This window comes from Gopherus evgoodei, chromosome 2, assembly GCF_007399415.2.
Source record: "Gopherus evgoodei ecotype Sinaloan lineage chromosome 2, rGopEvg1_v1.p, whole genome shotgun sequence".
Taxonomy (NCBI): Eukaryota; Metazoa; Chordata; order Testudines; family Testudinidae; genus Gopherus; species Gopherus evgoodei.
The window spans coordinates 57097922-57122284 of record NC_044323.1 but is presented as its reverse complement, the minus strand read 5'-3'; the positions used below and the strand labels follow the sequence as shown (position 1 = coordinate 57122284).

The 24363-nt window shown below is 38.4% G+C and overlaps 1 protein-coding gene across 4 annotated transcripts in view; it reads left to right on the top strand.

The window, feature by feature from the left end:
• Positions 1 to 22382, top strand: part of SNX13 (sorting nexin 13) — a 153351-nt gene extending 130969 nt beyond the window's left edge. For all 4 annotated transcript variants that reach the window (XM_030550718.1, XM_030550716.1, XM_030550717.1 and 1 more), the window contains exons 22-26: positions 7013 to 7084; positions 10234 to 10379; positions 15883 to 15951; positions 18242 to 18354; positions 19586 to 22382. In XM_030550718.1, coding sequence (XP_030406578.1) covers positions 7013 to 7084; positions 10234 to 10379; positions 15883 to 15951; positions 18242 to 18354; positions 19586 to 19833 — 648 coding nt within the window. In that variant the 3' untranslated portion in view covers positions 19834 to 22382. The remainder of the gene's footprint in view (positions 1 to 7012; positions 7085 to 10233; positions 10380 to 15882; positions 15952 to 18241; positions 18355 to 19585) is intronic.
• The last annotated feature ends 1981 nt before the right edge of the window (positions 22383 to 24363 follow it).

Here is a 24363-nt window from a genome sequence, read left to right as displayed (position 1 = left end):
TTTTTTCATGTTTGTAGTTATGTATTTATATAGTTATTAGGGTAAGTTAGCGTTTGAGTCAGTTTTAGTATCTTAGTTTTTCCCCCTGTTTGGAGTTTCATTATCAGTACTGAAGAAGGCCTTTGGCAGTATCTTGCCTGGCATGCTTGAAGCTCATGCCTATGAGCAACCCACACTCTAGTTGCTGGAAGTACTTGGATGAATTTCATATTAGGGATCGATGAAAGAACTTCAGGCCTCAGACCAAGGAAGATCAAGAAGCCAGGTTGAAGTTTCTTTTGATGAAAGCCATTCTGAAACCACCATCAGAACCTTCTTGGTCAGAGAGGGTATTAAGTACATCAGAATCTGAGAGACGTCTGCCTCTGATACAGGCTGAATTGCTATGTCCAGGAAGAAACTGCTGGGACAGGCAGCTTTTCAGCCCCAAAGTCTGCCAGGTAAGGGGACAAAGTGAGTAGAATGCAGTCAGAATCGAAGCACTCCTCCACTTATTCATCAGCTGAGTCGACTCATTGATTCCTGAACTGAGGCATGCACTGTCAAGTCTGAAGCCTGAAGCAATGTCTTCGTGGTTGTGACACCATCTAAATCTCTTGCACACCAGTCAGAGACTCCTAGTACCATCCATGCCAGAGACTTTTCAAGCTGCAGGGGACCTGCTAAGCTTATTGGCGCCAGTGTCCCCAGCGGTGCAGGAGATCACTCCTCCAGTACTGGTAAACCACTCGGCACCAGTGGAGTGCCCAGCACTGAATCAACCTCCTGAATCCTGGAGTTATGCTCTCCTGTACTGTCAAGAGAGAAGCCAGCAATGATAGCTTCTCTTTACTGTTTCCAGAACTCTGAGCACCAGTCCCTGGCACTGACTAGAATGGTTACTCCATAGTCAGGAGAAGGCAATTCTCTTTCTAACTTGGGGTTGCCTCCTGTGTTTCTCAGCTGCAGCATGTCTTGCCACTCCCTTCTTAGATCTTTTCTCCTGGGGTAATTGTGAGACCCTGTGTTGAGTGCTGGCCTGCATATGTGGGCTGCATGACATTGGGCTCCAGCATCTTTTCAATGGCGCTTCTGCAATCTGTGAGGGTTTTCCCCTGTTTCCAGATCCTCACCGCATCAGTAGCATTCAGTTTCCCTAGGCTTGAAGTTGGGAGTCAGATTGTTGCGCACCTCCTGGTCCCAAGCCTTGTACCGAGCAGGAAGATGATGTTCAGGAGCATTCAGTGGGACAGATAACAGAGGAGGCACATCTACCTGAACCTGTGCTAGCTTCATCTTCCACCTGGTCCAAATGAAGCAGTTTCCTTGGGGGTGTCTTTGCCTTGTCTGATGATTACAGAGCTCACCAAGAGTGCTTAAAAAGCACTTGAACATTCAGGTAGAAGAGGTTAGGGAAACTTCTCACAGCCCTCTTGATATTCTGGCCTCTGCTGCTCCATCTCTGGTGGCACCACAAATAAATGAGGCAATTTTAAAACCTATCAAGGCTCTCTGGCAAACTTCCTCCTTCCCACATGAAAGCAAATAGACAAAGTTTTGCATGGTCATGCTGGCTTCCATTATTCTCATCCTGGAGACTTGAATGCTGTCCTTAAAGAACTCCTATTTCCATGTGGTGATTTATCAAGGCCACAGGAAGTATCTCAGATTCCTGATAAATTAATCTCATTACTAGTTTAAATGTTGCCCTTTGGCCAGTGGGCAGCTTCTCAGGTTATTACAAAATATCTGGCAGTGGTAGCTGCCTTTCTGAAAAGGTTAGGAGTACATGTCTGTCCCTACCTGGAAGACTGGTTTGAGGGACACCATTCCACAGTTCAGGTACTCTCCAGTGTGTCTTTCATCCAGTCAATTTTCAAGTCACTAGATCTGTTGATTAACTGAGAAAAATCTCTCTCTTCTCACCAGTTCAGAGGATAAAATTTATAGGAACAGTACTGGAAAGAAGCCAGAGTTTCTTTCCAGAGTTAAGGTGTCAGACAATTTGATCCATCATTTTAGATCTTAATGTTTACCCAGTCACAACTGCACAGACTTGTATGAGGCTTCTGGAATATATGGACTCTTGCAAGTATGTGGTCTGGTATGCCAGATTGTGTGTCAGGATTCTACAAGGTTCGCTGGCCTCAGTATTTTTGCTGAGCCATCACCATTTGAACACTGTGCTCAGAGTGCCCACTCACATTTTACTCTCTAGACTGGTGGAAAAACCCTGTCAAATTTGCATAGGAGTTCCATTTGTCCCTCCTCAACCATAGCTAATGCTAATAATGGATATATCTGCCCTGAACTGCAGGGCTCATCTGCATTTCCTTCTGTCATAGGGGTTATGGTCAACAAAGGACATGATTCTTCACATAGATGTCAGAGAGTTGAGAGCTAGCCAGCTGGCGTGCCAGGTTTTCCCAACCCATATAGAGGGAAAAAAACCTGCTGTCTCTCACAGACCACACACAGTCAATGTTCTATCTCCATAGACAAGGAGGGGTCCGCTCGTCCCTGTTCTGCTATGAGGCAGTTATGTATGGGATTCTTGTATTGCCAACACAATCGATCTCAAAGTCTCTTACCTTCCAGGGATGCAGGTAAAGCTGTCAGATCACCTGAGGAGGAGTGGTCCCTTCATCCACTGTAGCCAGGTCTATATTCCACCTCTGGGGGATTCCCAAGTAATTCTGTTTACAATGAGGTGCAACAGAAAATGCCCACAGTTTTGGTCCCCACAAAATCAGTCTGGGTTCCCTAGTGGATGCTTTCTTGTTCTCCAGTCTTTTTAATCTCTCCTCATATGGAAGCTGTTCTGTGCCCCTAATCACTTTTGTTGCCCTTCTCTGTACCTTTTCCAATTGTAATATATCTTTTATTAGATGGGAGCAACCAGAACTTCACACAGTATTCAAGGTGGGGGTATACCATTTATTTATGTAATGGCATTATGATATTTTCTGTCTTATTAGCTCTCCCTTTCCTAGTGGTTCCTAACATTGTTAGCTTTTTTGACTGCCTATGCACATTGAGCAGATGTTTTCAGAGAACTATCCACAGTGACTCCCAAGAGCTTTCTTGAGTGGTAGCAGCTAATTTAGATCCTATCATTTGGTATGTATAGTTGAGATTGTTTTCCAATGTGCATTATTTTGCACTTATCAACATTGAATTTCATGTGCTATTTTGTTACCCAGTCACCTACTTTTGTGAGAGTCCTTTGTAACTCTTCACAATCAGCTTTGTACGTACTTCGTGTAATTTAGTATCATCTGCAAACTTTGCCACTTCACTGTTTACTCCCTTTTCCAGATCATTTCTGAATATGTTAACAGCACAGGTCCCAGTACAGATCCTGGTATTTACCGTTTTCCATTGCAACAACTGACCATTTACTTCTACCCTTTATTTCCTATTTTTTAACCAGTTACTGATCCATGAGGAGCCCTTCCCTCTTATCTGACATATGCTTTGCCTGGTCGCCTGCTGCACCCAAATCTGAAGGCACTCCATCTAATGGTGTGGATGCTCTATGGTTAGAGCTGGGAAGGAGTCATGTTCAAAAGAGCTTCTAGATGTGCTGTTGAATAGCAGAAAACTATCTACTAGGGTTTACCTTCTTCTCTAAGTGAAAGCGTTTCTCTATCTGGTCTCCTTATTCTGGAGTTTTGCCGATACGTTTTTCAATCCAGCATGCTTGGACTATCTTTTATATCTGAAACTGCAAGTGTTGGCCATTAGTTCCATCAAGATCCACTTAGCAGATATCTTGGCCTTCCATCCTCAAGTGGATCAGACTCAGTCTTTTCTAATAGAATATCAGTAAGATTTTTGAAAGGCCTGAAAAGATTGTACCCTCAGGTAGGGTTCAGACTGGTAGCCGTGTTAGTCTGTATCAGCAAAAACAACAAGGAGTCTTTATGGCATTTTAGAGACTAACACATTTATTTGGGCATAAGCTTTCATGAGCTAAAACCCACTTCATTAGATGTGGATTTTAGCCCACAAAAGTTTATGCCCAAATAAATTTGTTAGTCTCTAAGGGGCCACAAGGACTCCTAGTTTTAACCCTCAAGTACAAGATCCTGTTCTTTCATGGGACCTAAACTTGGTATTGTCAAAACTTGTGGGTCCTTCTTTTGAGCCTTATCTACCTGTTTACTGCATCTTTCAATGAAGGTAGCATTTCTGGTGGCCATTGCTTCTGCTAGGAGAGTAGGTGAGCTGCGGACCCTGATGTCTGCTCTGCGTTATACTGTTTTCTTTAAAGACAAAGTTTACCTGTGTCCTCATGCGAAGTCTGTCTCGGAAATGCTATCTAACTTCCATATCAACCAGGTGATTTACCTATCTTTATTCTTTCCCAAACTACACTTGAATAAAGATGAGGAAAGGCTGCTGCATAGTCTGGATAGTAGGAGAGTATTGGCTTATCAGGTCCAAACGGTTACATCAGTATTCTCAGCTCTTCTTGGCAGTCAGGGACAGTGTGATGCAGCTCCCGGTTCCTTTTCAGACAGCGAATCTTCGATACCCTCATGTATTTTCTTGTGCATCCGTTTGGCTAATGTTATCTCACCAAGCAGTGTGATAGGCAGCTTCTGTTTCCTTTCTGGCAAATATCCTAGATATTTGTAAGGCAGCAACTTGGTCTTTGGTGCACATTGCTTCCCATTATGTTATCACTCAACAAGCTAGAAATAATACCAAATTTTGGTGAGTTGTCCTTCAGTCTTTGTTCAGATAGGCTCCAATCCCATCCCTTTCATGGCTTCTGAGTCACTAAGAGTGGAATCATAGACTATCAGAGTTGGAAGGGACCTCAGGAGGTCATCTAGTCCAACTCCCTGCTCAAAGCAGGACCAATCCCCAGACAGATTTTTACCCCAGTTCCCTAAATGGCCCTCTCAAGGACTGAACTCACAACCCTGAGTTTAGCAGGTCAATGCTCAAACCACTGAGCTATCCCTCCACGTATGCAATCACTTAAGAAGAAACTGTTACTTACCTGTTCTGTAACTGTTGTGCTTTGAGATGTATTGCATGTGACCATTATATGACCTGCCCTCCTGCCCCTTTGCTTGGGAGCTTTTCTGACAAAAGGAATTGAGGGAGTTTGGGGCCAGCTCCAGCCTTCATATCTACATGCAGTAGTGCACAACAGTGGAATGCTCAAGCTGTCCCAACAGGAACAGATTTGTAATCATGTTTTCCACCCTAAACCCCATGTAATTTCAACCTCATGGAAGAGTATTCAAAAGGGATAAAGTCAACAGGATCTTCTATATGTTTTAATGAGGTTCTATAGGAATTACTCTAAAATCCTGTAGTATTTAACAGTCGAAGATGCTTTCTATAGAGTCACTTAAAAATAATATAGAAACTTTATCAGAGATGAGGGTGACCAGACATCCCGAAAAAATCAGGACTGTCCCAATATTTAATCTTATAATGTCCTGTTGGATGTATGACTTGGACGCCATTTGTCCCGATATTGTAAGGTAGCCTGTGGTGGCTTCTAGTTGGTATGGGGCTGGAAGACTCCCTACCTGGCTCTGTGCAGCTCCCTGGAAGTGGAGACATTTCCCTCTGGGTCCTAGGCTCAGGGATGGCCAGGGTAGCTCTGCATGCTGCCCCCCATTCCTGGCCAATGGGAGTTGCGGGGTGAGGCAATGCGCAGAGCCACCTGGCCGCACCTCCACTTAGGACCCAGCGGGAGATGTCTCCACTTCCAGGGAGCTACCTGAGATAAGCACCACCCCACACCCACTCCTGCACCCTGAACACCACCACTCCCTGCCCCAGCCCTGAGATTCCCCCTTGAAGAAGGGCCAGAGACGGAGTCCTGCGTCTCTCACTAACGTACGGCTTGCGGTGGGGCTGATGTTGGGGCTGTGCACCCCCGACCTACAGCTTCCTTGGGCTGTGTGCTCCCCTTCCCTATGACTCCAGTGGGGGCTGTGAGCCATGTATCTCCAATATTTTATTTTTGCCATCTGGTCACCGTGTCGGAGAAACAATTCTATATTATGTTTAATATAGGACTTTTCCTTAAATTTATGTTGCTGCTTCTGTTCTGCTTTTGTTGGAACAATTCTTTACCCAGTTTTCCACCAAATTCCTCTTTATTTACTCCTGTTCACACCTGATCTAAAACCCTAAAATATAGCACATTTTTAAAAGAATAAATAAAAACTGGAACAAGATGAATGCCAACCATAAATCTTGTGAAAATGTTTCCCTCTTGCATCCTTATCCTTTCTACTCTCACTTAATCCCCCCCCCCCAAAAAAAAAAAAAAAGATTGTTAGCTCCTCAAAGCAGATACTCTGTGGTTTTATGTCTGTAAGGTTCACCTCTAATATAGCTGTAGCTATACCAATAGCTGAGGTGATGGCCCTTCTTCCTCAAAACAGGAAGGGGAAGAGTGAGTCTGGGATAATATAAAATACAAAACTATTACTTTTAAAAAAACAAAGATTGGGCCTCACCCTGAGCCTTCCATTTTGGAAAACTTCCCAATTACATGAAAAAAGATAACACAGTTATACTCACAAAGAGAGATCTAGGATTATGAATCCTCATGCTTCAGGCCTGAGATCAGGAAGAAATGTCCACTGTTGGCTCTACAATATGGATTGATGGGTTTTACATCTTTCTCTGAAGAATTAGCCGTTACCTGAGAAGGGATATAGAACTAGACAAACCATCAGTTTGATACTTCCTATGATAATTTTTAATATTAATGTGTATGTGGGGTCTTTTCTTTAGAATATTCATACAGTTCTGATAACTATATTGGGAAACATGTTTCAAGCTCTGCTGGAAGATAATTCAATATGCAACCATTGATGTATCTTGATATGTCACTAACTTGGAATCAGAATGCTTGATAGTCAGTTATGAAGATTGTATCTGAAATTTTGAAATTGGTTCTGTCGTAAATAGAGGTTCTCTTTAGTGGTTTCCATGAGACCTGTAATTTTCCCCTCGTAATCATGTCCTTTTTTTATTATTTTGAGTATAGGTGCCTCCTTTAATGCAGAAAACTGATTCAGATCCTGAACACTGCCGTGTTGCCGCACAGCTCGATGACAATGTGAGTCTGACTTTTATTTTAGATTTGTTTAGCTACTTAATTTTAAAGTAGCAATGTGTGTTTTGTTTCAATATGTATTATTTACTTGTTCTATGCTATACTGTTCGTTGGCATGAGAAATTACACTAGAGGGAAAATTACAGTAAAAAATTAAAAATGTTCTGAAATAAAATTGACACATTTCATTCTAAAATATTTAGAAGCTGTTTTTAATGCTAAATGGGTTGCATGGTAATGTGGTAAATGTTACCTACCTACTATTACTTCTGTGGCTATCCTCCAAGATAGAGTAGGATTGCAATATTAATAGTATTCAGCTAAATCTGATTCTGAGCTCTTTAAAACTAGCAAACATCGTCAGTATTGGTGATCAGAGAGAATTATATGAAAGACAACTTAAAAAAAAATTCCTAAACAATCACTGTTCAATCTGTGGACCCTGAAGTACATAAAGGAAAAAATATTAGAAATGTGATAGTTAAGTTTAAAATGTTAAGCTCTTGATGTTCTCATAAGCTATGGTATTTTCCCAGTGTTCTGATTGATACACTGATCATATGTGTGAAACATAGTTGAATAAAATCTTTTATCCGTAACTAGGACTGAAGGCCCTTAAGATTACTAGTGATTATATGCGGATTTGTCATGGTCATAAATCTGCACCTGTTCCACACTTCACATTTTTATTTGTCACATCAAAGCATTCCAGTTTGTCTTCATGTGCATAACTGCTACCAGGGCTCTGGTAAATGCCGTTTTGCTCAAGTAACATAAGCTTCAGTTCTTTTGTTTTGCAGTGAGTTCATCTAATACAATTGTTTATCTGTAGATTTTGATTACTTTTGAATTTCTTGTTTTCTGGGACGCTGAGCTCAGTCAAAACAGATTAACATAGAAAGTACATATATACCATTTTAGCATTAAAATGAGCAGAAGTTAGAATTACTGTACATCCCTTTTTCTGCAATTCAGCTTTTCTGAAAAAATATAGCATCTACTTAGTCTTAAAAGTTCATTTTAAAAGAATAGTGTTTGAATGTTTGAATTTTGCACCATATTTCAGGATATTTTACATTTAGAACTTTTCCTGAACTTCACACAATGCCAGGAAATTCATAGTTAAACTTTTAGATAATATAATTTTACTGCATTTCTCTTCTGTTAGCATTACAAAGAATCAATAGTATAAGGAAGATTTAGTTGGCCTATATCTCAGTAACAGAATTGTGAACTAAGGCTAACAGTTTTAAAAAGAGACACTTAAAATTAGGCTTCAAAATCTATATTTAGGTTCCTAAATGTGTGGCCAGATTTTGAGCATCCAACTTCAGTAATTGGTGCTGCATCCTGAGCACTTTTGAAAATCTAGCCATTTACTTAAGGATGTCCATTTAGGATGGGATTTTTAAGGGATCCTTTGGGAGTTAGGTGCCCAAATCCCATTGAAATTCAGTAGGAATTGGGCACCAAGTCCTTTAGGCTCCGTTCAAGTATAGGGAACTATTTTTCAAACCTTGGCTTTAGTTCTAGTTGCATGTAGAAATTCTGCTCTCAGCTGTAGTTGTGCAACTCGGTTGTTGGCAAATTATGCCTTCTGAAATACCTTTACTGTCTCATTGAATATAATGGAGTTGCACAGGTAAAAACGGTTTGTCTCTGCAGTTAGAACCTTGTGAATTAACTTTTCCCATAGTTGTATTGACTCTGCAATTGACTCTTACAGGAGTAAAATATAATAATGCTGTAATATCACTTAAGGAAGTAGATTCCATTTTAGTCACTTTTTAGAGTAAAGCCTTACTGTAAGATTATTTAAATGTGACTGAATAATATGCTTAGTTTGAAATTTTTGCCTGAAGCAAAGTGAATTCACCCTTTACATCAGAGATTTACAGAGGGCTCAATAAGTTTTCTTAGACTTTTCTTATGTTCCATGTGGGTACAGGTTTGTTAAAACAATGCTAAGTGGCATAAAACCCAAGAAACTCAGTTAATATTTGTGTGTGGATTTCTTTTGTTTTTTAATAACCACTTCTAGCTGGTTCACAATCTGGCATGAGTTGATTTAATATGTTGAAATGGCTGCTCTAGATAAGTTATTGTCTTACATGTAAATGTATTTTGATGAAAATGAAGTTATTTACCTAATAATGTCAGTCAATCTGTAAACTTATATTTTGGTATATGTAACATATAACACATGGATAACAGACCCTACTGCTCACCTATAAAGAGACATTTGCTATCAGATTTTTCAGATTGTTTTTGATGTGGTCAGATACTAAAGTGATGAATATCAATATAAAATGGTAAGATAAAAATAGAAAAAATCAATATAAAGATTAACAGTTACTGCAATTTCACAATAGCCTCTTAAGTTAAATATCTAGTATTTGGAGCTATAAATCTTTTTGCAATATCTCTGTAAATATAGTGTCACTGTAAAATAGCAGCTTATGCAACTTTTAAAAATAAACACTACGGAACCATAGTGAAGCATTTGAAGACAAGAGAACTTTCTCTCTCCCCACCACTGCTAAGTTAAAAACACAGGTCCTATGGAATCATCTAACACTGACAGCTTACTTCTGCATCAGGCTCAGGTTGAACTCAAAGAGTAAAAGTTTGGGTTCTGTAGCAATGGAAGGGTGGTCTGCAATTGGGCACCTTCCTTTCAGAGCTACTGTTGCTACTGCTGCATTCAAAAGAGAGGGTATCCAGACAAAAGCCATTCCTTGAGTTTCCCATCGGCTTCACTCTTGGAAGCACTGTTGCTGTCTGAAGAAGAGAAGAATAAGAAACCCCTCTAAGGAATACTGCTGCCACCTTCTGTATCTGGTTCTGAACTCTACTGTCCTGGCCTCAGTAATGCAGTAGATTCTGTTTTAGGACATATTTTTAAAAGACCATACTTAAACCTAGTTTAATTTCAAAATTAAAAGCCATGAATTATTCCATCCTGGGAACGAGAGATTTCAGACCATAGAAAACTCTTAATTATTGACTTCTTTCAGAAAGACAGTGCATGTGACTTAGTATGAAAGCATTAAGACTCTTAACTTTAACAATTGTGGTAGATGCTACCTTAATTGCCTGAGCTGGAATACAGGCTTTCTGTTTATACTTTGCCTTTTACTCTACATGTCTAGGTGGATGACAATATCCCTCTTAGAGTAATGCTGCTTCTTATGGATGAAGTCTTTGATTTAAAGGAGAGAAATCAGTGGTTAAGAAGAAATATAAAAAATCTACTTCAACAGCTTATTAGAGCAACATATGGAGACACAATCAATAGGTACCAGGGTTTTTAATTCATGCTCAATAGCTGTATGAGAGTTTGTGAATCATGTATAGAAAATTATCCTCTATTACTTAACTGTAATGTTCTAATCATTGTGCATCTGCAAATGTAAGCTCAGTGCTTGAATGCAGTTTTTTCTTTCTGAGCTTATAAACAGAGCGTTAAAGATGGAATGAGATGGAAACATTTTTTTAAAAGGTCATTTTTAGTGTCTGTTGCATAAGACATGGAATGCATCTTATTTAAACTTCTCTAAAAATTTGTAATTTCCAAGAAAATATAAGCTCTTACAGAAGTATGAATTCATTATATTAACATATGCAGCTATCAACTATTGTTGACATTGTATAAGCTTTCTGTAAACTTTACTTTTTATAGTGTGCAACTGTTTATAAGATCATTACTTCTTTCACTATTAAACACCCGAGTCAATCAAATGGTCATAAAACTGAAGCCCGACAATCTACCAGACTGGATGTATTGTACATAGTTATTCTGTATGTACTAGAACTGGTGTTAACAAGATGTTTTTTGTTGGAAAATGCCAATTTGTTAAAGCTCAAACTTTTCCTGGGAAAGGGGTAGTTTTGATAAACTTCAGGACTCGCCATTTTTTTGGAAAAATAGATCATAATTAACATTTCGTTTTGGTGCTTTCAAAATAAAAAAAAATCCAGTTTTCCCATATTAAATGACTGTTCATTAAAAAGTTTAATATAAGAAAACAAGTAAATGGTTGTAGTCAAAACAAAGTATTTAGAAATTATAGAAACAAAATGTTTTGGCCCAAACTGAAAATTTTTTTTGATTTTCCAATCATGATAGTATGAGATTTTGACTTTTCATCTGATTTGGGATGGGAAAATGTTTTGATATATCCAATTTTTGTGGGATGGCAAAACTTTCCCTGTCAGCTCTAATAAGTAATGATATGGGAACTTACTGTATTAGTTTTTCTATTTCAGCATTTTAAGCAGTTTATTTAAGACCATCAAGACTTTTGATTTATAATTACATTTAAAATGTACATGAACTGTTATATACTTCTTTTAAAAAGCATAATCACTTTAGAGACAAATGCAATTCTGTTTAATCTGTATTCTGTCTGGCAAATGGTTTCAAAGATTGGGGGGAAGTAGCACTATTCTAATCTCCCATTTCCCCCACCCCACTAATAGAACATTGTTACATAATTCCATGAATCCACCCACCCAGAAGCAAATTGTAAATTATTTATCTTGTATAAGGTATAACTTCACTTACCCTCTTCAGCCTAGAAAGGAGGAGACTATAGCTACCTCCAAACATTTTTATGTGCTTGGAGGTAGCAGGACTTGGTGAGTGATGTGTTTGTTCTCTGCATATGGTCTGTGTAGCTGGGTGGGGGCCCCGATTAAGGAGCTGAGACAGGTGTGTTGATGCCTTGGTACGGCTGTGTGCTTTGACCCTTTGACCTTTGATCAGCCTTTCTTGTTTGAAGTCTGAGTGGTTAATCAAACCCTGGTGTTACGGGGCGGAGCTGAGCTAAACAGGGAGATTTAATATAAAAAGTCACTTGCTAGGCAAACTTAAGAGCTGCAAACAAAGGCAGATAACAGGAGAGTTTGAGGAATTTTGGAGAGAGACTGTGTGAGGCTTTCCTTCCAGTTACAGCTCTATGTATGATTCCACAATGGCCAGCAATGGAACAGTGGTGGTGACCTGCAACAGATGCGCCATATTTTCTTGCCTGCCTGAAGTCAGGAGGTACTTTCTCTGTATGAAGTTGGTGGCTATAATGGAAGAAAAGATTCTTGGATCAGAAGGTGAAATAGAAATGCTACTGAGAATCGGAGAAACTGATGAGTTAGCTCCCAGGTACAAGGTTGGGCAGTTCATAACCACAAGAAGCAAGGGGTCAAGGTGGCATTCTACGCAACTGCAGACAGATTTGGATGGCAAGTAGTGGCCACCAGAGAGAAGAGGATCAGGAGGAATTTCACACAGCTAGAATCAATTGGAACCTTCTAGCTGTGTGGAATTCCTCCTGATTACCTTCTCTCTGGTGGCCACAGCCTGCCATCTCATCTGTCTCCAGCTTTATAGCATGCCACCTTGACCTCTTGCCTCTGGTGGTTATAAACTGCCAAACTTCCTCTCCAATTTTGCCTCTCTCCAATTCCATTGTGGCCAGTTCAGTGTAGAAACTCTTCAATGTATCTCTCAAAATCTAACTGATCCAAGGAAATGAAGAGAGATGGGGGGACATGGATGAAAATCTGTTAAGAAAATTAAGCTTGCCCACAGAAATCACCAACCATCTACGCAAAACAAATTATCCTTGTTGGTGATTCAGTACCCAGAAGAATTGGAAGCACATTCAGCAAGGCAGAGGTGGACTATAGGATGGTTTGCCGCATTCCTAGAGTTATGATAGGATAGGCTTTTGAAGTCGACCAGCAAGGATCCATTACTGATGGTTCATATCAGCATTATTGACACTGTGTCACAGGATATCTTGCAGATAAGATGACTTCAGTGAACTCAGAAGTGTGGTGAAGAAGAAAGGGGGAGATTTGAACACTCATTACAAAATTGAGATGCTGAGAACAAAATTAATTAAGGAATCAAAGAACATGAAGAAAAGAAAAATTTTAATTGCTTGGGCACCAATGCTAGGAGCCTGGATAGCAAAAAAGAGGAACAGAAGTTGCTCATTTGTGAGCATAAATTAAATGTAGTTGGTATTATTGAAAGCTGGTAAGATGATTCACATGACTGGAATGTTAAAATCAATCACTATAATATAATTAAAAAGGATTGAGTGAGCAAAAGGGAAGGAGGAGTGGCACTCTATTAAAACTGGTATTATTTGTTTCCGTGTCCTGCCTATAATATGTGGGGGGAGGTGGGTGGGAAGCTGCCCCCAACATGCAACAAAAAACTTCACTACCTAACTGTGTCGCAACAACCATTTTTCTGCATATAAAAGCCAGGGCAGGCATTAGGGGGTAGCAAACTGGGCAATTGCCTGGGCCCTATGCCACAATGGCTCCTGTGAAGCTATACTGATCAGGCTTCGTCTTCAGCCTTATGCAGCAGGGCTTCGGCTTTCTGCCCTGGGCCCTAGCGAGTCTAATACTGGGCCTCCTTGGCACCCCCCCAAACCCTGCTCACAGCCCTCCAGAGGGCCCCGGATCCCTGGTTGAGAACCGCTGCTTTAAAGGGACCAATTTCGCACAGCTGAAAACAATTAAGCCAAATCAATTTGGGAGGAAGAATTTAATCAGAAAAATTTAATTGATGATTGGGAACTGTTTAAGGACACTTTAAAAGCCACAGTCCTACAATCAAAAAAGAAGACTGTATTGGTTAAAACGAACCAGGTTTAGAAGGGAATGGAAGGCAGCTATAAAACATTAAAAAGAATATATAACAAATGGAAGAAAGGGGAAGTTGATAGTAATGAAAATAAATCAGAAACTAGGAATTGTAGAAAATTGGTAAAGTAAGCAAAAGGACACAAGGAGATATCTATGGCTACCAGAGTTAAGGATGATAAGGAGTTTAAGTATATTAGGAACAAGAAAATCCTGATAATGGTATGAGTCAATTACTAGATGGAAATGGGAGAATTATTACTAATGGAGAAGAGTCAGAATTGTTCCATACATATTATTGTTCTGTAAACAAGCCAGATGAAGTCATACTGTATGATAACACGCTTTCAATTCCATTGGTATCTTAGGAGGATGTTAAACAGCAGCTACTAAATTAGACACTTTTTAATAAATAAGGAGGTGCAGGGAACTTGCATCCCAGAGTATTTAAAGAGCTTGCTGAAGAGTTTTCTGGATGGTTAACGTTGATTTTTAGTAAGTCTTGGAACAATGGGGAAGATCCAGAAGACTGAAAAAGCTAATGCGGCATTATTTTAAAAAGGGTAAACAGGATAATCTAGGTATTTATAGGCCTGTCAGTCTGACATCTATTCCAGACCAGATAATAAAGCACCTGATATGGGATTTGATAAATAAAAAATTAAAGGAGGGTAATATAATTAATGCAAATCAATTTGGGTTTATGGAAGATATAACTTGTCTAACTAGGGGTTGAGATTCTGTGGCCTGAGTTGTGCAGGAGGTCAGACTAGATGATCATAATGGTCCCTTCTGACCTTAAAGTCTATGATTCTATATCATTTTTTGGTGAGATTACTAGTTTGGCTGATGTAATAGACTTTTGTAAAGATTTGACTTGGTACTTCACAACATTTTGATTAAACTAGAACAATACAAATTAATGTAACACAAATTAAAACCAGTAGTTTAAAGCTGGCTAATTGAAAGGTCTCAAAGTGTAATTGTAAATGTGAATGATCGTTGAACAGATGTGGTTCTTGGCCATATGCTATTTAACATTTTTTATCCATTATATGGAAGAAAATGGAAAATCATCACTGGTTATTTGCAGATGACACAAAAATTGGGGGAAGTGGCAATAATGAAGATAATGGGTCGCTGATACAGAGCAATCTGGATATTTTGTAAACTGGGCACAAGCAAACAATGTGTGCAAATGTAAACATTTAGGAACAAAGAATGTAGGCCATGCTTGCATAATGGGGACTCTGTCCTGGGAAGCAGTAGCTCTGAAGAAGATTTTGGGGTTATAGTGGATAGTCTGCTGAACATGAGCTCCCAGTCAGATGCTGTGGCCAATTGAACTAATGTTATGCTTGGATACCTAAACAGAGGAATTTCGAGTTGGAGTAGAGAGGTTTTACCCGCTGTATTTGGCACTGCTGGAATAGTGTGTCCCATTATGGTGTCCACAATTCAAGAAGGATGTTGATACATTTGAGAGGATTCAGAGAAAAGCCACGGCAATGATTTAAGGTTTAGAAAACATGCCTTAAAATAGATAGACTCAAGGAGCTCAATCTATTTAACTTATCAAAAGAAGGCTAAGAGGTGTCTTGATTGCAGTTCATACATACCTGTATGGGAAACAGAAATTTAATAATGATCTCTTCAGTCTAGCAAACAAAGGTATAATATCGAGTGGCTGAAAATTGAAAATTCTTTAATTGCTCTCCTTTCTGCATCAATATAATATAACAATCTAATGTTCTATTTGTAGGATGGGAAAGAAGGTAAACTACCTAATGGCAATCTGGGTTGCAGGTTTCCTCTGTTCCTCACCTTTCTTCATCCTTTTTCTTTCCTACTTCTGTTGGGGTAAACATATTTAATTTTGGAAGTACTCAAAACGAGGAAGGAAAGGGAATAAATGTAAACCTTACTGAGAATGAACACTAGGCTTTCTGGTGTGATTACTTGATATAATTATCTATGGAATGAAGAAGAGGAGAGATGATGCACTTTTTTGTTTTTCTTGAATATTGTTTGAAGTTTTAACTACTTTAAAGCACTCTTTACTCTAAGAACTCTGCTTCCTGATGCCCTTTGAAAAGTAAAATGAGAGAGATCACTGATTCGTCTCACTTTGATTTTAGAAAAATAGTTGATCATGTTGACTCAATGACGTCTCCTGAGCAAGTAGCAGATGCAGTGAAACGCTTCAGGTGTGTTTTTATATATATATATCTTTTTTTATTGAAAAAGTATATAAATTGATACCTGTATAGGCCAACTGATATTTAATGATTGTCTTTCTGCCTTAGCAGTGGAATCAGTTTAAGCCGTCAGAGGCAGTAAGTCCACTTCACACCAGAAATTTTGCCTCTGTACAAGATTCAGATAGGTAGTTTATGTCCTGCTTTATGACATATAAATTATTCCTTACTTTAACAGAATATTCAGTGGCTAGTCTCTTTTTAAATTTTTCTTTTTTGGAAAGGGATAAGTTATTCAGTACCTGTTCTAAACTGTTGCAAAATTGTTGTATACTTTTAAACAGTAGTTAAGTTTCATTCCAATGATGGGTGAAGTGGCTTGTTTTTGTTCATGCAAGTGTATAATATGTTATAGCAGGAGCAGCAACAATTACTGTAGTTAAAAACTTGCCAAAGGTTATTACTAATATTTGTCTATACCAGGGGTCGGCAGCCTTTCAGAAGTGGTGTGCCAAGTCTTCATTTATTCATTCTAATTTAAGGTTTCGCGTGGCAGTAATACATTTTAACATTTTTAGAAAATCTCTTTCTATAAGTCTATAATATATAACTAAGCTATTGTTGTATATAAAGTAAATAAGGTTTTTTAAATGTTTAAGAAGCTTCATTTAAAATTAAAATAAAATGCAGAGTCCCATGGACTGGTGGCCAGGACCTGGGCAGTGTGAGTGCCACTGAAAATCAGCTTGTGTGCCGCCTTTGGCACGCGTGCCATAGGTTGGCTACCCCGGTCTATACATTCATAACACTTGAACTTTCTTTTGGAACTTTCACCCCATCGAGTAATCATCAGTTTTTTAAAAAAGTCTGAGCTAAAGGGAACTATTTGTACTACATCACTTTTAGAATGCTGTCCTTGTAGAAGCCTCAAGAAAGCACTAAAATAGTCATAAGATAAGTAGGGTATGCTCTTGAGAAACATGGCTCACAAGATTGCCTGTTTAGCCAAGCAGATGGATATCTGACATGTATTTTCATCTGAAGAGAGAAATACCTAAAGATGTAAAGGATAGTACTAACAAACCCCATAACAAAGGGTCTGTGACATTAGTCTTCTGGAAACTCTTGCAGTCTGTATAGATATGGATGAGACTATATGTGGTGATGTTGCAGAGGTTTCATCTTTCACTGAAATTACTGAGTAAATTTCATAGTTTCTCCAAAGGTAGAATAGATCTCCACACTATGATCTATGTTTTATGTGGATGAGTGGAGTTATGTATCAAATTGAAACTGCTTTGCCAGCAATGTAAGAGTTCAAAATGTGGGTTTTACATTGTTCTGACTCTAGTCATTAATATATGGCATGGGCCCAAGTGTGAGGTTCTGCTGAATACCTTTCCAAAACAGTAGTTCCAAACAAGTAACTTCAGTGTTTGTCATTTATCCAACAGAGCAATTGCAAATAGACTAGATAGAGTAAAGGCAGATTGGCTAGCCAGACAGACAATTGCAGAGACTGAAACTTTCAGTCCATACGTTTCCTTTGATAATGTATATGTTTGAAACTAAAAAGTTATTAATAGACAAAATTTTAAGGCAGTTTTCACTGATAGGATAACAGAGGTTGTCTAAATGTTCCTCATTTCTCTCCTTGAATTGTCCAATTAAGAATACTGAGAGTCTATATGTCCTTTAATTGTGTTGGGGAAGGAAAAAAAAAAGCCCAATGTTTGGACCCTGTTTAAAAGTCAAAAATGCCAGCAGCACTGTTGTCACACAGATCAAACATTCCAAAGCAAGTTGTCATCTTGAATCTTACTACCAAAAAATTTGAGCCTAAGTTGTTATTAAAAGAGAGAGAGAGAGAGACTTATTGATAGAAAGTGATTTGTAGACAAGTTATGTATGGCTAATAAATTCAGGTATGTTTGGATGTTTTTGGCAGAAAAGGTATGGGTGTGTAAATTTCCCCAAGAGGCTCAAGCAACACACTCCCATACTGGAGTACGTAGAAAGTAGTATGCAACTGTTAGTAACATTGCTGAGTTATGTTCCTTTTAAAAAAAAAGAATTGACAAGCAAGAAATTCTCATTTTCTTCTTCTACCAGTTCTGAAATACACCTCAAATGATTAACAAAAGCATTTTGAGTATTAAAGATTTTTGAATGTCAACGTAATCTCTGCATGCCTTCAGTTTGTTCACATTATGCTATGAGATAGCTCACAGAGTTTAAAAATTGGATAAATTTTTTTAAAGAACTTGTTTTGATAGGCTTGTTTATGTATTTGTTACAGAGATGCCTTTTGGCCCAATGGCATTTTAGCAGAAACTGTTCCACGCAGACAAAAAGATATTAGAATGCGAACAAGAGTGGCAGGGAAAACTAAACTACTGGAGATAATGCCAGGTGAGTGAGCTTTGAATATTTTAATATTTTTACTAGTATTGTACATTATTGGATTTTATATTGTTACTAAAGTTGAAGTAGGGGAGTCCCAATCTTTATTTAAAAGTGAAAGAAGCTAAAGTACTGAAATTAATATCCATGGAGTAATTAAATGTCTATTTAAACCAAAGGTGAGCAAACTTTTTGGCCCAAGGGATACATCAGGGTTTCAAAACTGTATGGAAGGCCGGGTAGGGAAGCCTGTGCCTCCTCAAACAGCCTGGCCCCCTCCCACATCCTGCCCCCTGACTTCCCCCCTCAGAATCCCCGACTCATCCAACCCCCCACAGCCCCTTGTCCCCTAACCGTTCCCTCTGGGACCCCCACCCATAACCACCACCCATGGACCCCACCGCCCTAGCCAACCCCCTGTGCTCCCTCACTGCCCCAACCCCTATCCACACCCCTGCCCTCACAGACCCTCTGGGACTCCCACGCCTATCCAACTCCCACACCCATTCCCCATCCCCTGACCCACCCACCCCTCCTGAACCTCCACCCCATCCAACCGCCCCCTGTCCCCTGACTGCCCCCCTGGAACTTCTCACTCCCTTACCATGCCAGAGCCAGCCATGCTGCTGCTCTGCCAAGCAGGAGCACTGGGCCAGAGCACTGGCGGTGTGGCGAAATGAGGCAGCGGGGCTGGGGGGACAACAGGGGAGGGGCCAGGGACTAGCCTCCCTGGCTGGGAGCTCAGGGGCTGGGCAGGATGTGGCCCACGGGCCATAGTTTGCCCACCTCTGATTTAAACCCATATCTTTAACTGATTATCATAAGATTGAATATTTTTGGTTTAGTCTGACAGCTTGAGATTTCTCTTAGTATTAGTTCAGTATTAATTTAAACTAAAGATTTAATTTTTAAGTCTTGGACTTGCGTACTGCATGTAGATACCAAGGGACAGTAAAATGTATAACAGCATTGTTTTCCATAAGTATGACCAGTAAATAAAATTGCACGTTATATTTAGAGATCTGTACTACTGTAGTGAAACAACTTTTTTCTTTATGGTGCTGTTTTATTCTAGTTCTAATTTTTCTCGCCTCCAAGCTGCATTCCTTTTAAAACCTTTTCTATAAGATTCTGTCTCAATATTGCAATGATTTACAAGGAGTTCTACCTTTCCTATTAGTTTCCTATATATACTTAAAATATGTATAAAACTACTTTATAACTCTTGTCATTTGTGTAGATGAACTGAAGCACATCATAGGTGCAGAGACAACACGGAAAGGCATTCTTCGGGTCTTTGAAATGTTTCAGCACACTCAATTAAATAAGAGAATGGTATATGTCTTTCTGGAGGGCTTCCTGGAAACCTTATTTCCACAATATAAATTCCATGAGCTCTTCAGCAAACTGCATTCACGGTCAGAGCAGATGCAGAGATACAAGCAGAGACTACAATCTACTCAAGCGCCTTCCTTACAGAAAAGGTGACACTCCAAACTGTTAAGCTGGTGTTTCGCCCAGGACTAGTGGCAAAGGCATATTCTCTGGGGCTTAAAACTCATATACTGTTGTTTCTGCACCAGTCTTTTAGTGTCACATATTAGATTATTAATACATCCATAAGACCTGTGGATCTTTTCATCCTCACTTATATTGCAACCACTACCACAAAGGGATTTGTGTCTCAAATGATTTGGTGCATCTTCATGCAACATTGAGAAGAATATTGGCCAGTTATGTAAGGAGTATCAGTTTCTTCCATTCCTGACTGAATCGGTGATTGCAAGCAATGAAATGTGCCAGGCTGTATTTGCTGAGGGCTAAGCAAAGCACAACGACAGTGACAATTAGGGATTTGGCTAGTTTACCACTGGGAGATTGTGCAATGTGTGAGAATCAAGTGGGGTTTGTTTTGCATTATGATTGTTGAGGCATTGTGGTCTTGATCAGCATTCATGTAAAGGCTCAGATAACAGAAATAGAAGTTTTTGGAACAGCTGGTTCTGGAAAAAAACCGTTACAGTATGTCCCAAAAAGTACATTCACTAAGTAGAGGTTGAGCTAACATGGCTTTTATACCTCAATTAACTTCACCTTCGTTTATTTTGAAAAAATAAACTAACATTGTACCTTGGTTTGTTTTGTTATTCAGTGGTGCAAGGCAGAGGTGCCGTAGAAAATAATGGACCCTTTATTCTGATGAATTTGTAACTTGAAGGGCCCTTTTCTGTTCTTATGGCACATTGCGTACAGTTTGCATGCGATTTAAATGGAAAAGGTGCATACAATATTGAAATTGTGCAATTGGTATAATCTTTGAAGCATATCTCAAGTAGGGTGGCAGTGACAGAAGGATGGGATACATGCTCCAAGCAAGATAGACACCACACTAAAAGAGTAGAAATGTGCAGTGAAAAAAGCAAGTTACACACTACTTTTCCCAATAAAACTAAGAATTGTTTTTAAAAGCCCACTGTACTTCATTTAAAATAGCCCTAGGATAGCTATATACCCCTCACATGAAAAGTTGCTAGAATTTCTTGGTGCCTGACTTACACAAGATTCCTCTAGAGACTTCATTAAACAGTCGTGTGCAAACATTTGGAAATTCCTGAATGCATCACAATGTATATATGAAAATAGAAAAAGGAAACACAACTACAATATTTTTTTAAATAACAATCTTTTTTATTTTTTGCGTAATGTAAAATTTTAATAAATAAACCTATTCTACACAAAGGCCCCAAATCTATCCATTTACTTCCATAAAAATTAATGTCTGGTCAAGAATAAAGATTAATTACACTTATTTGGCCTTAGTATATGGCAGAGTTTGCATCCTCCCATTTGGACTCCCCTTCTGTCTTGAGCTCCACCATCTAGGGCAAAGGATGGGAGCCATACACACTCCATTGTCTATTTTCCATTTTTTAAAATGTTAAAAAATATTTTCTAAATACTAATCTTTTAAATAGGATATTTAATGGATCACTGAACCAAGGTTCTCAGGTAGCAGCTCACGCCCAGATGAGAACAAAAGATGATTCCATTGTCTGAGGGATGGAGAAGGGGACTTTTATGGGAGCATTCAGAAGGGAGGATCCAAACAGGCCCTCAAGGGTTGGATCTGGAATCAAAACAGATCAAGTTTCCGTACTGATTTTCTTTTTGCTCTTAGATTCCAATCAGATATTTTTTTCATCATATTTCTCTTGTAGTGGATATCACTGACATTTGTCCTATGGTATACATGTGCTCAAGTGCACTTGTTTTTCTTTTTTGCAGATCTACATACTGTAAATTAAGTCCCTTCTCTTATGATTTCCAGGAAGGCTAAGACAGCACATGTGGAAGATTCCTTCCCCATTGCCCCATCTATGTATATTTCACCAGGTTCTAAAGAAACATAGTAATTAAGTGCTGTTGGAATTAACCATTTTTCCTCACATTTTTATATAAGGTAATAGATTTGGCCATGATTGAAATTCCTGTTGCTTACATGTCAGTCTAAATCTTATCCCTATGTCAGTATGTATCTGCATACTTTAAATCTGAAGGACAAGATATCATCAGGCTTTGTGTTTGGTGGTCCACACAATACATCAGCTATTGGAAGGTGATGTACGTAAATACAGACTAGAAAAGAGACCTAAAAAATAATTATATAACCATACCAAATTCTATTTTTGAGTTACATTGTAAATCACGTAATAATTATATATAGTACTTTGAAATCAGAAAGATAATATGGTAGTCTGTGAAATTTGTGGTGCCTCTTCTCTATAGGCTCCCAGGCTAGACTTCTGGAAGAACAATGGTCATGCTCATATTGTAGGAGACTTTATAATTACTTGGTACATACATCTGCAGGAACATGAATTGTACATTATGTACCAGGCTTAACAAAGTCATTATACTTAATGCACTTACTGCATATACATATATATATACATATATACACACACACACACGGCTTTGGTCTTCTACTATTTTATTTCAGAATGTGGTTCTTAACTGTAGGCAGGAACCATCAAAGAAATAATTATCAATGTTTGTGTGTTATTTAAATGGTTTACATGTTGACCATTTAAAATAATCAGCCCTGCCAATCTATGTGATATATTACCCTGTAAATGCCCCAAAATTGAATGTTAAAATACAGCACTTAACTGGTAGGTCTATCTCCTAGCATTTGCGTGCTGCTACTAGCCGTTGAAAATAATTGTGCCATTGTCCAACAAATGCACTTATTTTAGCCTTAATTATTTTTAAGAGAAAATGAACAGTTGAACATTTCAGTTAATTCATCTTAAGCTTCTGTTACTGGTGTTTGCTAGAACAAAACAGTTAACTTTAATGCTACCAGAATGTGTACCAAATTTTTTAAGTAAAAAAAAAATTCCACAATCTAAATTTTAATTTTGTGCAATATTTTCATTTAATGCATGTGTATTTGAATAATTGTAAAATAAATGCATTTTTAATGTTCCGAGGTCTAGGTTAAGTTGTCTCCTTAACCCAACAACTTAGTCTGTTGTGGTTGCATCCATTTATCTAAGGACTTGTTTTAAAAGTCTTGTTTTGACACTCCTTGTAATCTCTCTTGTTATCAGTGATCTTTGCTCAACTGAGCATAGCTCGTATAGTACAAGGGAAAATCTAAAGAGCACATCTTATGAATATAGCTGTAATAAATGACTTGTGCATATCATTGTACAGTAAGTGTCAGCTGTGTGCCTAATTGTTCTAATGATATTCCTCTCCCCTCCTTTTGGCTAGCAAGAACATGAATCAGAATGTGATGGTCATTTTTACTGAATGGCAAAGGACTCTAAATTTTTATTTGGAGTTTGCATTATGCTCTGTCCAACAGAAAAGCTGAAAAAATATTACACTAATAAAGAATTAACAATATATTTTGCTGAGTCTGTAATTGGTCTGTTTCAAAATAACTTTCCCATCAGAAAATGAACATTATATCACATGTCAGGTCTGAAAACTCATTACTCGGTACTGTTGTACCTAGTAGCATTAGGAGCCTGAATAATTTGTAAATATCTGCCAAAGGAATATTTTTGCTACAGTTGCAAAAGGTAGTACTGAAGAAGTCTGCAAAGTCATTTCCATTGGTAAATACTGGGTACAGATTCAATTCTTAAAAAAAGTTCATGACAGTTCCATTTTCGCACCTGCATTCTAAAAAGATTGGCGCAATAAAGCTATGTGAGATACAAATAACTGCAGGCCTTCTTCAAACTATTGTACATGTTTGGACCTATACTAGAAAAAAAAATCTTTATACACTTTGGCTTTTTCCCTTGGGTTTATTTTCACAGCAGCTGAATCTGCAATGGAAGCACAATTGTTACCTTTGAGATTATATATACATATATACATAATCCAGCTGTTCCACATTCATCATAAAGATGTTCTGAGATCTTGAAGCCACAAAGATATCATTTGTTTTACCCTGTGGTAAACTATTTACTGTAGCTATTTTCAGCTAATTTACACTTTTGTTACAGAGTATATGTACACTTCAGGGATTTCATTAGCTGGGAATTTATATGCATGTTTATTTCAGCCACCACTACTGGTAGTAATACTTCACAGCAAGAATTTTAATAATTTTAGGTTACTCAAAATAAAAAAACTTGCCCAAGAATTGTTTTCTTTAAAAAGATATTCCTTCTGTTGAATCTACAAAATTATGCATCTGCTAGTTGCTACATGAAGGTGGTATATGTATGTATTTTATTTAGTTTTTACCCTCCAAGATATCATAGTATGTCTAATCTAGATGGTCTTTGATCTCTGGAAAGAGGGAGGGTAGCTGGTATTTATATTATGCACTCATCACTTATCTTGATTTGTCTAATGTCAAACTTCTTGCTGTATCCCTCAGAGAAAAGGAAATTAACTTATGTAATGAAAACAGTGTAAATCTATTTTAACTAAATATTTCAAAACTAATTAAGGTTTAATTTCATGAACTGTTCCATCTGTACTATTTTAGTT